General features: G+C 39.7%; 2 protein-coding genes across 5 annotated transcripts; both read right to left on the reverse strand.

The window, feature by feature from the left end:
• Positions 1 to 123: 123 nt before the first annotated feature.
• Positions 124 to 5,256, reverse strand: LOC143450710 (uncharacterized). 3 transcript variants are annotated; one of them, XM_076951365.1, is made up of 14 exons: positions 5,043 to 5,256; positions 4,788 to 4,923; positions 4,344 to 4,478; positions 3,953 to 4,116; positions 3,460 to 3,621; positions 3,128 to 3,296; positions 2,587 to 2,676; positions 1,909 to 2,078; positions 1,681 to 1,804; positions 1,153 to 1,615; positions 975 to 1,041; positions 760 to 888; positions 384 to 486; positions 124 to 278 (listed from the first exon to the last, which is right to left on the reverse strand). In XM_076951365.1, the coding sequence occupies exons 2-14, from the start codon at positions 4,918 to 4,920 to the stop codon at positions 250 to 252; spliced, it is 1,938 nt and encodes a 645-aa protein (XP_076807480.1). In that variant the 5' UTR covers positions 4,921 to 4,923; positions 5,043 to 5,256; the 3' UTR covers positions 124 to 249. The 3 variants fall into 3 exon arrangements, with proteins under 3 accessions (XP_076807480.1, XP_076807481.1, XP_076807479.1); XM_076951366.1 differs by having other exon boundaries at positions 4,344 to 4,472; positions 4,788 to 4,965; XM_076951364.1 differs by having other exon boundaries at positions 4,788 to 4,965; positions 5,043 to 5,255.
• Positions 5,257 to 6,573: 1,317 nt separating this feature from the next.
• On the reverse strand, positions 6,574 to 11,730 carry LOC143450701 (uncharacterized). 2 transcript variants are annotated; one of them, XM_076951354.1, is made up of 14 exons: positions 11,587 to 11,730; positions 11,332 to 11,467; positions 10,796 to 10,924; positions 10,403 to 10,566; positions 9,910 to 10,071; positions 9,578 to 9,746; positions 9,037 to 9,126; positions 8,359 to 8,528; positions 8,131 to 8,254; positions 7,603 to 8,065; positions 7,425 to 7,491; positions 7,210 to 7,338; positions 6,834 to 6,936; positions 6,574 to 6,728 (listed from the first exon to the last, which is right to left on the reverse strand). In XM_076951354.1, the coding sequence occupies exons 2-14, from the start codon at positions 11,462 to 11,464 to the stop codon at positions 6,700 to 6,702; spliced, it is 1,932 nt and encodes a 643-aa protein (XP_076807469.1). In that variant the 5' UTR covers positions 11,465 to 11,467; positions 11,587 to 11,730; the 3' UTR covers positions 6,574 to 6,699. The 2 variants fall into 2 exon arrangements, with proteins under 2 accessions (XP_076807469.1, XP_076807470.1); XM_076951355.1 differs by having other exon boundaries at positions 11,332 to 11,509; positions 11,587 to 11,729.
• Between the last annotated feature and the right edge of the window lie 4,237 nt (positions 11,731 to 15,967).

Consider the following 15,967-nt stretch of genomic DNA (forward strand, 5'->3'; position numbering starts at 1 on the left):
TAAGATCAATTAACTTGCTATTGGACTTCCAACTCAGCGGGTAAGCGACTCTGTGGCGCCACGTTGTGGGGAATGCAAATTAATGGCTCAGTAAGAAAAATATCAATACCACCAATCAGCCAATCACGGACAAGAAGGTAAAACTTTATTCTCAAAAAACGTCAAAACTTTCGCACAAACGCCTCAAACAGTGACTGTTTGACAACAATGCCAGGTGTTGCGTCACAATGGAGAGAAGGGTTCCATGGGTCACAACATATTGAGGAACTGGGTTGTATCTGGAAACAGAATCATCACGAACATCAGTTGTTGTAAACATTGCGAGCCCAAACCAAAATAAAAACGTAAGTTGTCGAACAATTCTATCGCAAAAGTCTCCTCACATCGAAATCCGAGCAACTCGGATGTTCTAGGATTCAGGTCAAGGGTCTTGAATATCAGAGCCGAGACAGAACCGCGCGATCCGCTTTCCATGTTCCGAGCGATCTGACGTAATAAACGAGGTTTATGTCAACCACGTTGCCATAGGCAACACTACTCACTATGCGAAGTCAGTGTTTTTTTAAGGTGTTTTGGGGGACCGAAACGGTCCCCCAAATTTCTCCAGCGGTTTCCCAAAATTTGGACTTGCAACTACAGGCTATTTTTTGGTATTTAAATGAAACACTTGCGGTCTCTTAAAACTACTTAGTGGTCACCCAAACCAAACCTTAAAAAAAAACCAGTGCGAAGTAATCATAGAAATCTCTTGCTACCAACCACAACATTCGCTTGGAAATCCCCGAACATCCGAAATGACATGCAGAGTCCTGCCTGGACTGGTTCAAAATATTCAGTAATTTTCACTTCATCCACTCTGAAGCCACTTTTGGTTACTGCGTCTAACATCTGGAAATGAAACTTTGAATGACAGCAAAAAAATCAGTGAACACGTCATCGTTGATAAGACGATAAAGAAATCAAAACGAACGAACCAAATCCTCGAAGGGCTTCGCAAGTTTTCTTGACTTCGCATGATCAGGGTCACGAAGATAATCTCCTCTGCACAAAATATTCACATCTGTCACAGTTGCATCGAAGGGTAATTTCAAATTAAGCAAAAATCAAATATAGCCACAGGAGATATCAATAAATCATGTGATTCCAAAATACTTCCACCAGATGCGTTCCGGAAAACTTGACTCGCTGGCACCAGGAAACTTAATATCTTCCAATCTGATGAAAATCACAAACATGCCCGCTTCTGCATAATTAGTGTCTCCCTCTCCAGAAGTGGATCCTCCTCCTGAAGTGGAGCCTCCTGCCGTTCCAGAAGTGGAGTTTCCTCCTCCTGAAGTGGAGCCTCCTCCCTCTCCAGAAGTGGAACCTCCTCCTCCAGAAGAGGAGCCTCCTCCCTCTCCAGAAGTGGAGTTTCCTCCTCCCGAAGATGATCCTCCTCCTTCTCCAGAAATGGAACCTCCTCCTCCAGAAGTGGAACCTCCTCCTCCAGAAGTGGAACCTCCTCCCTCTCCAGAAGTAGATCCTCCTCCTCCAGCCGAAGTAGGGGCTGATTCAGTCGGGGCAGCGGTTGTGGTGTTCAGTGGAGGCAGAGTGGGTTTCACAATTGGGCCGATAGCTGTAAAAGTTCATCAAATAGAACAACTCATGCCGCAGAATACGAAGAAAAAAACCATCGCCTACTTTTCACTTTATAGGCCAACTCCCTCCAAATGGCGGTGCGTGGAACAATCCCGTATTTGACCGATCCACCCAAGATTCTATCCAGCTTACCAATTTTGATCACTTCAAATTTACCACCATGTTCCTGTGGTTATTGCAAGTGTTAGCTGTTGACATGGTGAAAGTGGACCTCAGCAATGCTATGTATCGCATGCACTGTGTAGGGTTAAACATAAGGGAACCACTTACATCCATCACATCAGCGTAGTACGCCGACTTGCACAAGTTACTGAGCACCCCAAAAATGTTGTTCCTTCCACCAAATACATTGCCTTTACGAATCAGGCAACTTGATGAGCAGTCGCACACATATGAGGACGCCTCTTCGAAATGTCCGTTGAGTTCACAAGTACATTTGACTACAAGAAAATAATAAAGTGACATCTAGCCCACTTCATTTAAAACTACTTCACAGCACCTGCACTGAACTAATCGGTTAAATCTCTCCGGATACTTTGCTGGTGGTAAATCGTGTCAATTTGTTTAAACAGGTAAATTAACTGTATTCTTAACACGTTATAAAATTGTTAAAAGTTTCTTTCCCTATCTGCGAAAGCATATTCTAGTTTCTTAACACTGAGAAGAAAAACGAGAACCCTGGAGCAAAGTATTAGCGTGGAATTCTGAGCATGAATAAAACAGATGGAACATCACTGGTAGTAACCATAGCAACAGCTGACCTTCTGTTTGAGTCTTGAAATATTTTCAATGCCATAGAAAACAGAGTAATTAATGTGTCTTAATGATGAAATAGCTCTGACATCACAATTACACAAGGGCGGCTACAAACACGCACGAAAAATACTTGCTGTGGATATTCTTGAGCCGTATTAATTATTCAAGCTCAAACAAAGATTGGACTCGCACCTGTTTTAAGCTTTACTGGTTCAGGCTTTTTCACGGTCTCCGGCGCTTCTTCGATTTGCAGCGCAACGGCTTTCTCAAAGTTTGGATTCGCTGCAACGAGATCAATTTAATCAGAAAGTTTAACTTGTAGGAGTTGAACAAAAACCCGATTCTACGCTGGTCGTAAGCAAATAATTAATAGATGGTGACGGTGAACAAATAATAGATGGTCGTGAGCAAATAATAGATGGGGGTAAGAAAATAATAGATGGTCGTGAGCAAATAATAGATGGTCGTGAGCAAATAATAGATGGCGGTGAACTTGTGCAAAATCTCATCGTTCCATTGATTCAGAGGAAGTTTGTTGACTTCACTCACAATTTCATATTATTCAAGGTAAGTTCACTGCTTCAGGAAAATTGTCTACACATGTCTACATATATGTCAATACAAGCTCCAGTTGTAATTATTTCAACGTTTTCATTTATATTCATTGTTAACAAAGTCAACGTTCCCTCTTAATAAGCAACTCATCATGTCATAACAAAGCAAAGACGCAAACCTCGCATTTTTTTCATTGAAGCTTTCACACCCTTGGAAGCCATCCTACTTGACAGAGACCGAGCAACCTTTGGCCACTGGTTCGGTTGTATGCTGCCGAACACTGCTGCATTGTCAGAAGGTTTGGCCAAGGTCTCATAATCAGCTGTTATGGTTTGCACCCCAAGATACTGGAGAAGTTAAGTAGAGATAAACTGCCTTGCTATATCATAACATAGGACAAAGCACAGAGAGCAGTGAACATATTGGAAATTCACAAGTTTTATTGGCCACAGACGTTACTCAGCTCGAGTATTCTGCATCACAATCACAAACGTTGATCTGTAAATTCACCGTTTTCTCGACGTAAGCAACTTCTTCTGTTCTCCCTTCAACCACTGAACGGCCACTTGTTATCTTTTCATTTCTCCTGACAATCTTCGGCTCGCTTGGCGTCAACTTGTTGAACACAATCGCGTCTACGACGACTCCTTCTTCTCGAAAAGCCGATATTATCTGAGTTTTTAAACAAAAATTTGACCTCGCTGTGATAACATCATTAATGTTTTTACCTTTACCTGAATATCAAGCTGCATTGAATAACTAACTATCACAATCTCATGTCGTATTTACTTCAATATCTTTGCACATTAATGTCTACAGGAACTTAGTTGCGTCTCATATCAGCGTAGGCTGAGAAACGAATGAGATATGTCCAGAACATGTAAGTTTAAATGGAAAAATAATTTGTGTGTTTGCCCCCTTCGCAATATCTAGAAATAACTAAAACTCATCTCAACCCAACAATGGCGTCTCAACAATGCATTGAGCTCAGCATCTAGCTGACCTTTGGTTCCACTGAACTGATCAACTTCTGAGAATTTCCCGAATAAACACTGTTCATGTCTGAAGACCACTTCACAAATTCTCCATCTAACTCCTCAAACTGCACCTCCCCATTGAACTGACTTTGAACAACTTCATAATCAGGTAATTTTTCTAATCCAAACACTGAGTCACAAAAAAAATGTCAAGACACGAGTTAAGTCGTCACATCTGTCAGTGAGTTAGATGCAAATAAAGCATTTAAGCTTCTTTCACTTAAAGTATCACAAAAAATTAGTTTAACAAAGTTGTTTAAATGTAAGTTCAATGATTTTGTTACCAAGCTGCTCAACTTTATTGAAAAAAAGAAACAAGCATACTACACCTGCTTGTGATGTCATAAAACAACCTACCTATCACAAGAACAACTCCTATAAGGATTATGGCAGTAAGTCCACCAAAGAAAAATATAAGCCTGTCACGAGAACAGGAATTCTTTTGTCGAGCAGTTGCTACTTTTTGTGGTTGTTTCGCACTTGTACCTGTGATTGATCATATGTCGACCAATCAAATGATTGTTTCATAAACTTTGTTGTGATTTCTATAAATTGATGGCAGTTGCTCCCAATAGTGGTTGCATGTGATAAACATATTATGCACGTAATGAAGACAATAATTTAGAATTTGTACAAGTGAGCTGAAGCAAACACTTAAACCACGTCAAGGTAATTCATGAGCCGGTGATTAGTGAATTTCACAGAAATTCAAGAATCATCAGTTCATAACAAATTCACGACTATTTCTTACGTTCATTAAACTAAATAGTTCGACTACTTCCATATCAGGCACTTTCATACCAGCACTGACGATGTTCTTCTTCCTTAACTGTGGTGATTTTGCTGCATCCCGAAATCTTTTCTTAGCTGATGTTGATGGTTCATCTTGGGGCCCACTAGATGGCACAGGCGGTGCGTCATAGTCTGTGTCCATCTTCTATCAATAAAATGGACAAACCTACAAATCACTACCTTGCCTCTGCAAACAAGGTTGAAACATAAAAGCACCAAAAGACAAGCAGAAAGAAGATAATTTTGTTTCATTATTTTTCTTACTTGAAAGCAATGAATGTCAATTAAGCCAGTTTGGAAATTTTGCTGTTCTTGAGTGAGAAATCCTCGTGCAATCACGTTTAATCAATAGCCACTATAGGCACAATTAGCTTTTATCCTCCGTGCGCTTAGCAAGATTTTTAGTATATATTATTTACCATATATTTTAATAGAAACATATTTATTTTTAGATACTTTGTACACAGATCCTACCCAGGTCTAGTATACAACTACAACCAGATGACGTCACAATTTGAGTAGCTAAGGTGAAGTATACAAAAGCATCTTGTGGTTGTGCACTTGTATACTACACCCTGTCTAGACTTACTGCCTATGTCGCTTCACAAGTCAAAACAAAATGGCGACCTATCAGCCCTGACAACAATCTCAGGTTCTTCGCGCCAAACTGTACCAGTGCACCCCATAGATATCTTATCTATAACTACTACGGTATATAAAAATATAATACACCACAATATTACTGTAGGTACATATACGATATCTATGGTGCACCCATGCTCAAATCGGACGAAAGATTGATCTCATACAAAAGTCATGATCTTCATCCTCGAACTGAGCTAAATCTTTGTACCACTTAAACCCGGTGATGATTCCTCATCGCTCGAGTCCGGGCTACTGAGCTAGACTTTGTGCGAGCTTCGATTGTCAAATACTTTTTCATTTCAGAACAATTTTCATTTCATTGCATTAAGCTACCGGGCCTACAATTAAAGGGCGCTTTAAAACTAATAAATCCTTGACGTTTTATTTTCTTTATTTGATTTGAATAAATCGTAAAATTTTTTATCATTGAACAATTTTGAAAAAGCTAAACTTTAAGGGACAAAGTTATCGTGACAACAACTCGAATAAACTCGAAACTCAAGATTAACTTGCTACCACGGTTGAAATTTTGCTGTTTATTTTATTGTTACATTGGGGCCTACACTGCCAACAACAGGTGATTGGTCAGCAGGCGCCATACTTTCACCAATCATGTGATTGTTGTTCATATCACGTGGACAATGAGCACCCTCATATCACGGTCACGCTTGAATGCGCCGATAAAGATGACGTGAAATGAATCTCCCGAACATATCACGATGTTCTTGCGACTCATGCACTGGTGAGTGAAACCTCATGCTTTCTACTCGTCATTATCACGTAATAAAAGATGACGTTTGTGCAGAAGCGAGTAACCTGATGAAGCTTTCCGAGCCTTAGACGTCTCATTGTGACGTCGCGATCCTCTTCATGACCTGAGCGTTGCCTTACTGGGATCTTTTCTTTTTTATTTTATTATGACGTAGTAAATGTAATCGATTTGTGACGTGTTCAATAAACGGGTTTGTGAAATCTCCACTTTTTCCTCCAACAATGCTGACTTCCAGCAATGCAGTGCTCTTTGATTTAAGATCAATTAACTTGCTATTGGACTTCCAACTCAGCGGGTAAGCGACTCTGTGGCGCCACGTTGTGGGGAATGCAAATTAATGGCTCAGTAAGAAAAATATCAATACCACCAATCAGCCAATCACGGACAAGAAGGTAAAACTTTATTCTCAAAAAACGTCAAAACTTTCGCACAAACGCCTCAAACAGTGACTGTTTGACAACAATGCCAGGTGTTGCGTCACAATGGAGAGAAGGGTTCCATGGGTCACAACATATTGAGGAACTGGGTTGTATCTGGAAACAGAATCATCACGAACATCAGTTGTTGTAAACATTGCGAGCCCAAACCAAAATAAAAACGTAAGTTGTCGAACAATTCTATCGCAAAAGTCTCCTCACATCGAAATCCGAGCAACTCGGATGTTCTAGGATTCAGGTCAAGGGTCTTGAATATCAGAGCCGAGACAGAACCGCGCGATCCGCTTTCCATGTTCCGAGCGATCTGACGTAATAAACGAGGTTTATGTCAACCACGTTGCCATAGGCAACACTACTCACTATGCGAAGTCAGTGTTTTTTTAAGGTGTTTTGGGGGACCGAAACGGTCCCCCAAATTTCTCCAGCGGTTTCCCAAAATTTGGACTTGCAACTACAGGCTATTTTTTGGTATTTAAATGAAACACTTGCGGTCTCTTAAAACTACTTAGTGGTCACCCAAACCAAACCTTAAAAAAAAACCAGTGCGAAGTAATCATAGAAATCTCTTGCTACCAACCACAACATTCGCTTGGAAATCCCCGAACATCCGAAATGACATGCAGAGTCCTGCCTGGACTGGTTCAAAATATTCAGTAATTTTCACTTCATCCACTCTGAAGCCACTTTTGGTTACTGCGTCTAACATCTGGAAATGAAACTTTGAATGACAGCAAAAAAATCAGTGAACACGTCATCGTTGATAAGACGATAAAGAAATCAAAACGAACGAACCAAATCCTCGAAGGGCTTCGCAAGTTTTCTTGACTTCGCATGATCAGGGTCACGAAGATAATCTCCTCTGCACAAAATATTCACATCTGTCACAGTTGCATCGAAGGGTAATTTCAAATTAAGCAAAAATCAAATATAGCCACAGGAGATATCAATAAATCATGTGATTCCAAAATACTTCCACCAGATGCGTTCCGGAAAACTTGACTCGCTGGCACCAGGAAACTTAATATCTTCCAATCTGATGAAAATCACAAACATGCCCGCTTCTGCATAATTAGTGTCTCCCTCTCCAGAAGTGGATCCTCCTCCTGAAGTGGAGCCTCCTGCCGTTCCAGAAGTGGAGTTTCCTCCTCCTGAAGTGGAGCCTCCTCCCTCTCCAGAAGTGGAACCTCCTCCTCCAGAAGAGGAGCCTCCTCCCTCTCCAGAAGTGGAGTTTCCTCCTCCCGAAGATGATCCTCCTCCTTCTCCAGAAATGGAACCTCCTCCTCCAGAAGTGGAACCTCCTCCTCCAGAAGTGGAACCTCCTCCCTCTCCAGAAGTAGATCCTCCTCCTCCAGCCGAAGTAGGGGCTGATTCAGTCGGGGCAGCGGTTGTGGTGTTCAGTGGAGGCAGAGTGGGTTTCACAATTGGGCCGATAGCTGTAAAAGTTCATCAAATAGAACAACTCATGCCGCAGAATACGAAGAAAAAAACCATCGCCTACTTTTCACTTTATAGGCCAACTCCCTCCAAATGGCGGTGCGTGGAACAATCCCGTATTTGACCGATCCACCCAAGATTCTATCCAGCTTACCAATTTTGATCACTTCAAATTTACCACCATGTTCCTGTGGTTATTGCAAGTGTTAGCTGTTGACATGGTGAAAGTGGACCTCAGCAATGCTATGTATCGCATGCACTGTGTAGGGTTAAACATAAGGGAACCACTTACATCCATCACATCAGCGTAGTACGCCGACTTGCACAAGTTACTGAGCACCCCAAAAATGTTGTTCCTTCCACCAAATACATTGCCTTTACGAATCAGGCAACTTGATGAGCAGTCGCACACATATGAGGACGCCTCTTCGAAATGTCCGTTGAGTTCACAAGTACATTTGACTACAAGAAAATAATAAAGTGACATCTAGCCCACTTCATTTAAAACTACTTCACAGCACCTGCACTGAACTAATCGGTTAAATCTCTCCGGATACTTTGCTGGTGGTAAATCGTGTCAATTTGTTTAAACAGGTAAATTAACTGTATTCTTAACACGTTATAAAATTGTTAAAAGTTTCTTTCCCTATCTGCGAAAGCATATTCTAGTTTCTTAACACTGAGAAGAAAAACGAGAACCCTGGAGCAAAGTATTAGCGTGGAATTCTGAGCATGAATAAAACAGATGGAACATCACTGGTAGTAACCATAGCAACAGCTGACCTTCTGTTTGAGTCTTGAAATATTTTCAATGCCATAGAAAACAGAGTAATTAATGTGTCTTAATGATGAAATAGCTCTGACATCACAATTACACAAGGGCGGCTACAAACACGCACGAAAAATACTTGCTGTGGATATTCTTGAGCCGTATTAATTATTCAAGCTCAAACAAAGATTGGACTCGCACCTGTTTTAAGCTTTACTGGTTCAGGCTTTTTCACGGTCTCCGGCGCTTCTTCGATTTGCAGCGCAACGGCTTTCTCAAAGTTTGGATTCGCTGCAACGAGATCAATTTAATCAGAAAGTTTAACTTGTAGGAGTTGAACAAAAACCCGATTCTACGCTGGTCGTAAGCAAATAATTAATAGATGGTGACGGTGAACAAATAATAGATGGTCGTGAGCAAATAATAGATGGGGGTAAGAAAATAATAGATGGTCGTGAGCAAATAATAGATGGTCGTGAGCAAATAATAGATGGCGGTGAACTTGTGCAAAATCTCATCGTTCCATTGATTCAGAGGAAGTTTGTTGACTTCACTCACAATTTCATATTATTCAAGGTAAGTTCACTGCTTCAGGAAAATTGTCTACACATGTCTACATATATGTCAATACAAGCTCCAGTTGTAATTATTTCAACGTTTTCATTTATATTCATTGTTAACAAAGTCAACGTTCCCTCTTAATAAGCAACTCATCATGTCATAACAAAGCAAAGACGCAAACCTCGCATTTTTTTCATTGAAGCTTTCACACCCTTGGAAGCCATCCTACTTGACAGAGACCGAGCAACCTTTGGCCACTGGTTCGGTTGTATGCTGCCGAACACTGCTGCATTGTCAGAAGGTTTGGCCAAGGTCTCATAATCAGCTGTTATGGTTTGCACCCCAAGATACTGGAGAAGTTAAGTAGAGATAAACTGCCTTGCTATATCATAACATAGGACAAAGCACAGAGAGCAGTGAACATATTGGAAATTCACAAGTTTTATTGGCCACAGACGTTACTCAGCTCGAGTATTCTGCATCACAATCACAAACGTTGATCTGTAAATTCACCGTTTTCTCGACGTAAGCAACTTCTTCTGTTCTCCCTTCAACCACTGAACGGCCACTTGTTATCTTTTCATTTCTCCTGACAATCTTCGGCTCGCTTGGCGTCAACTTGTTGAACACAATCGCGTCTACGACGACTCCTTCTTCTCGAAAAGCCGATATTATCTGAGTTTTTAAACAAAAATTTGACCTCGCTGTGATAACATCATTAATGTTTTTACCTTTACCTGAATATCAAGCTGCATTGAATAACTAACTATCACAATCTCATGTCGTATTTACTTCAATATCTTTGCACATTAATGTCTACAGGAACTTAGTTGCGTCTCATATCAGCGTAGGCTGAGAAACGAATGAGATATGTCCAGAACATGTAAGTTTAAATGGAAAAATAATTTGTGTGTTTGCCCCCTTCGCAATATCTAGAAATAACTAAAACTCATCTCAACCCAACAATGGCGTCTCAACAATGCATTGAGCTCAGCATCTAGCTGACCTTTGGTTCCACTGAACTGATCAACTTCTGAGAATTTCCCGAATAAACACTGTTCATGTCTGAAGACCACTTCACAAATTCTCCATCTAACTCCTCAAACTGCACCTCCCCATTGAACTGACTTTGAACAACTTCATAATCAGGTAATTTTTCTAATCCAAACACTGAGTCACAAAAAAAAAGTCAAGACACGAGTTAAGTCGTCACATCTGTCAGTGAGTTGGATGCAAATAAAGCATTTAAGCTTCTTTCACTTAAAGTATCACAAAAAATTAGTTTAACAAAGTTGTTTAAATGTAAGTTCAATGATTTTGTTACCAAGCTGCTCAACTTTATTGAAAAAAAAACAAACAAACATACTACACCTGCTTGTGATGTCATAAAACAACCTACCTATCACAAGAACAACTCCTATAAGGATTATGGCAGTAAGTCCGCCAAAGAAAAATATAAGCCTGTCACGAGAACAGGAATTCTTTTGTCGAGCAGTTGCTGCTTTTTGTGGTTGTTTCGCACTTGTACCTGTGATTGATCATATGTCGACCAATCAAATGATTGTTTCATAAACTTTGTTGTGATTTCTATAAATTGATGGCAGTTGCTCCCAATAGTGGTTGCATGTGATAAACATATTATGCACGTGATGAAGATTTTAAGCACGTGATAAAGATTTTATGCACGTGATGAAGATAATAATTTAGAATTTGTACAAGTGATAAAGATTTTATGCACGTAATGAAGATAATAATTTAGAATTTGTACAAGTGAGCTGAAGCAAACACTTAAACCATGTCAAGGTAATTCATGTGCCGGTGATTAGTGAATTTCACGGAAATGCAAGAATCATCAGTTCATAACAAATTCAAGACTCTTTCTTACGTTCATTAAACTAAATACTTCGACTACTTCCGTATCAGGCACTTTCATACCAGCACTGACGATGTTCTTCTTCCTTAACTGTGGTGATTTTGCGGCATCCCGAAATCTTTTCTTAGCTGATGTTGATGGCTCATCTTGGAGCCCACTAGATGGCACAGGCGGTGCGTCACAGTCTGTGTCCATATTCTATCAATAAAATGGACAAACCTACAAATCACTACCTCGCCTCTGCAAACAAGATTGAAACATAAAAGTACCAAAAGACAAGCAGAGAGAAGATAATTTTGTTTCATTATTTTTCTTACTTGAAAGCAATGAATGTCAATTAAGCCAGTTTGGAAATTTTGCTGTTCTTGAGTGAGAAATCCTCGTGCAATCAAGTTTAATCAATAGCCACTACAGGCAAATTTAGTTTTTATCCTTCGTGCACTTAGCAAGATTTTTAGTACATATTATTTAGTACATATTTTAATAGAAACATGATTATTTTTAGATACTTTGTACACATATCCTGCTACAAGTGTAACTTTTGTTGATATTTTGGCCCCGCTAAAGGTTATTTCAGATCAAAAAATATCAAACTTACTCTATGCAACTTTATTGGATTCAGCCAATACTTTTAGAAAAAAGTACCCACGGTATCGAAACTGCAAAAGTACAGCGGTACAGTAATTCGGTGCTGTAGTACTGAGGTACGGTACTGCCCATCTAAGTGCGCACTTTCATTGCGTATGGACATTTCTGCACCTGTGGTATTTGGCGCACTAAAGATCTTGCTGGAAATTACTCTGCATCCGTCTCGATTTAGGTTACAATATTTTGTTTTGGTCAGGCCTAGCCTATAGCTTAGCCTATTTATCGTTAGCTGCTGCTGCTGCAAAAGATGGCTGGTAACAACTAGCACGGACACTAAGTTGAAAATAAGTTGAAAAAGCGAAAAATTAAGCAGACGAGCAGGTGGTGTGCTCAAGCATGTGATGATTCAAAATTGTTTCAATGCTGTATATCAGTATCGATAAACTGTATGTGACATGCCTGCCAAGATCTAGTATACAACTGCGCAACCAGATGACGTCACAATTTGAGTAGCTAGGGTCTACCATACAAAAGCATCCTGGGGTTGTGCGCTTGTATACTACACCCTGTCTACTCTAGACTTACTGCCTATGTCGTTCCACAAGTCAAATCAAAATGGCGACCTAACAGTGCTGACAACAATCTCCTGTTGTTTGCGCCAAACTGTACCAGTGTACCCCATAGATATCTTATATATAACTACAACAGTATATAATGCACTACAATATAACTGTAGTTATATATAATATATCTATGGTGCACCCATGCTCAAATCCGACGAAAGATTGATCGTATGCAAATCATGCAAAAATCATGATCTTCATCCTCGAACTGAGCAAAGTCTTTGCACCACTTAAACCAGGTGATGATTCCTCATCGCTCGAGTCCGGGCTACTGAGCTAGCCTTTGTGCGAGCTTCGATTGTCGCACACTTTTTCATTTCAGAATTCCACGGGACAGAGCAAGTTTCGTTAATGCTCATATAACAACGATATGGCGTCACTGGGTATCGAACACAGAACCTGAGCCGCATTTATTGCGAGGACAGCACTCGAAGCAATAAGCTACCGAGCCTAAAATTAAGGGCGCTTTAAAATGACTAAATCTTATTTTATTCTGACGTCTTATTTTGTTTATTTGATTTGAATAACTCGTAAAACTTTTATTCATTGAACAATTTTGAAAAAGCTAAACTTTAAGAGACAGATTTATCGTGACAACAACTCGAATAAACGGGAAATTCAAGATTAACTTGCTACCACGGTTGAAAATTTTGCTGTTTATTCTATTGTTACATTGGGGCCTAAGATCCATATTGAATAAACGGTAAAATTTTTTCCCAATGGACAAATTTCAAAAATGTTCAAAACTCAATTTCTGTTCAACTTCAAAACTTGCTAGATGGCAATAACGAGCGTTATTGGACATTCTCGCAACACCGAGACAAATAGCACAAACAAATTCCTGAAACGACTTTTATTGACAAACGTTATGATCCGCCTTAAAACTGGAGATTTCTTGCATGTGTGGGTTTTGCTTTTGTTTGACTGAGTCAGCTCGCCCTCACCGTTATGTTAAGCAAATGCAAAATCCTCTGATGAAATATCTCTGCGTGGAAACAACCCTAACAGTTGAAAAGTTTGCTGTTTGATTTTTTGCATTGGACAAATAAGCGTTTCTCTGCCTTTAACATTTTCTAACTCATTATCAAGTTTATTAATGTTTCATTTTTATGACCGTTTTATTCTTTTACTTTGTTTTGAAGAAATACGCTCATACGCTAGTGCAACAAGATTTTTACTTTGTTCTGTTTGATTTTATGAATAACGTACTAATTGGAAATAGTCCAAATAAACAAGTCTTATTAAAAGTTCTTTCTTAAGAAAAAGGATAACACAAAAACTCAATACAATGAGCTCATACAATTAACCTCGCCATAAACTTGTTATTAAATCCTTATTAGCTTTTAACTTTCTTCCCTGGCGAGTGGCAACTTCGCTGAATAACAACCTTTTGGGAGCATCCGCAGCGGCGTATTAATTTGACAAATGCACAAAGAAATGTTGTTACCTGATATGGAGTAGGTTTATGACAGGCGCGATAATGTATGTAGGTATCTATGGAACTTTTGTTTCGTCGCACTGGTAATGGAGAGTCCAATGAAAACAAACCAAATGGACTCACACCTAATGAGAAGCCGCTTTTTTATTAATATTTTCCTACTTGCTTGTACAAGGGATTGGCAAAAGTGAACTGAATGAAGGCAACAGGACAAGCGCCAGTCATTTTCACAGCAAAATACTGGGAAATGCGAGTTATGCAACATAATACGACTGAAGCCGATCTTACACGCAGTGAGATCGTTATAACAAGAAATCTTAAGTCTAACGCCTGCGCTCATAGAAACTTCAAAAGAACTGACAGAAGCGCCAGTAGAGCGTGAAAAGAAGGCGAACCTATAAATATCAGTATTTAAACGGGAGTTGCGCCGATATCGCGATAATCATGAGAAAATATCCAGCTCGTAGGAATGGCGCGAAGGTAGGAGGTAGGTGAGCGTTATGGGCGATACAAAGCAAATAAATCGAGAATGAATGCAAATTGTCAGCGTGTGCTCAGCAAGCCGGATACGCTTGGGAAGTTTTACGAAGAAAAATAAATTACTTGGCCAAGTTTTTGCGATGAACAGAAAGCAAGTCAAAGCTGTCAAGTCTATATTACAAGCTGACGCAATCCGCTCTGCTTAGTCTATTCATTAGTGACGTCATACCATCGATCCCCGGTCGCTATCGTCACGCTCTGAGCCGAGGTGTCGCGAGAATCCGAGCTTTCAACGTGTAAAATCTTTTAATTACTTAACCAAATATAAAGAATAGATACGCTTGTGACACAACAGAAGAAGCGCTTTTGAAACAAATTGTTAAATATTTTTAAGTCGTTCTCGAGAAACGTTTTTTTTTAAGCCTGGAAACTGCAACGAAAGAAAGTTATGTCTCAAATAGTTTGAAAAGTTAACAGGAGATCAAACACGATGAAGATGGAGATCAAACAAGCATTTTCATGAAAGTTAACTCAATTAAACAAAGTTAAATTGTTTTTGAACTGACGTCATCAACTTCAAACCTCTCTTTAAACATCATAAACGCTGTTGACCGAGATCGTTTGTTTAATCACAATCGGAAAAACGTAATCAACCAATTAACTGCGATTGTAACTTTCTGTCCTGATGTTAACCTTTAAAACGTTATCGTCGTTTTCGGGAATTAGTTATCGTCTACTCTAAACAAAAGCTTCTCGTCACCAACTTCATTTGTTTTCGCCCGACTATGTTCATTAATTCTCCCCCGCCTTTGCCGGAAGGGCTTTGTCACGTCACAATGAAATCTTCTATTGTCTTAACTGTTAACTTTTTGTGATTTCGTTGTGATTCAAACCAAGGGATCTCGATGAAAAATTTTTGCATCGACATCAAGTAATTACTTCTACCGACTTTAATCTTGAAAACTTTTTCCCCAAAGCGACAAAGTTTAAATAAACCTTGAAATCTCACGCGTTGTTATTTGCAATAAAATTATAATTGCTGACGTAACAAACAACAACGTTTTTAGAGCATGACAGCACAATGACCGAATAATAGAAGCTTACAATGGAAATTGAAGGATCGGTTTTTCTAAATAAGATTGTTATTTCGTCGCTTCCAGTCAAATAAAACCGTCTTCTCTCCATTCTAGAACGCGGCCGTCGATCGCTTCAAACGCGATAGGAAGGCGGTCGCTATTATGACGGGATCAAACGACAGCGCGACGTCGATTCTAGGCTGACAATCGTCGATAAACAAACATCGATATGTCAGCCCAATTCAGCATACGGCTCTATCGGGAGCGACAAGTGACGACACAATTGCTGTAGTGTTCGGTGTCTTTAAATGATTTGAGGGGGAGGGTTGTGACCAAATGGTGCATTGTGGGATCGTTGGAAGCAATAGCGATATGTTACGTTTAAAAAAATTATCATTGAATTAAAAAGACGTCTATCGTCCTGTGATGTTAAAATATGTTTGCAAAGAAAGTTTAATGCGAACAAGAGCTGACAACTACCGAGGAGGTCAAA

This window comes from Clavelina lepadiformis, chromosome 3 (assembly GCF_947623445.1).
Source record: "Clavelina lepadiformis chromosome 3, kaClaLepa1.1, whole genome shotgun sequence".
Taxonomy (NCBI): Eukaryota; Metazoa; Chordata; class Ascidiacea; order Aplousobranchia; family Clavelinidae; genus Clavelina; species Clavelina lepadiformis.

What these genes read in the sequence shown, in the direction of transcription:
- LOC143450710 (XM_076951365.1), bottom strand. Translation starts at nt 4,920, where the DNA reads ATGGACACAGACTATGACGCACCGCCTGTGCCATCTAGTGGGCCCCAA. An exon ending in TTCAATGAAAAAAATGCGAG is followed by an intron (nt 2,677 to 3,127) that starts GTTTGCGTCTTT and finishes ATCTCGTTGCAG; the next exon opens with CGAATCCAAACTTTGAGAAA. An exon ending in GTTGGCCTATAAAGTGAAAA is followed by an intron (nt 1,616 to 1,680) that starts GTAGGCGATGGT and finishes GAACTTTTACAG; the next exon opens with CTATCGGCCCAATTGTGAAA.
- LOC143450701 (XM_076951354.1), bottom strand. Translation starts at nt 11,464, where the DNA reads ATGGACACAGACTGTGACGCACCGCCTGTGCCATCTAGTGGGCTCCAA. An exon ending in GTTGGCCTATAAAGTGAAAA is followed by an intron (nt 8,066 to 8,130) that starts GTAGGCGATGGT and finishes GAACTTTTACAG; the next exon opens with CTATCGGCCCAATTGTGAAA. An exon ending in ATTTCCAAGCGAATGTTGTG is followed by an intron (nt 6,937 to 7,209) that starts GTTGGTAGCAAG and finishes TTATTACGTCAG; the next exon opens with ATCGCTCGGAACATGGAAAG.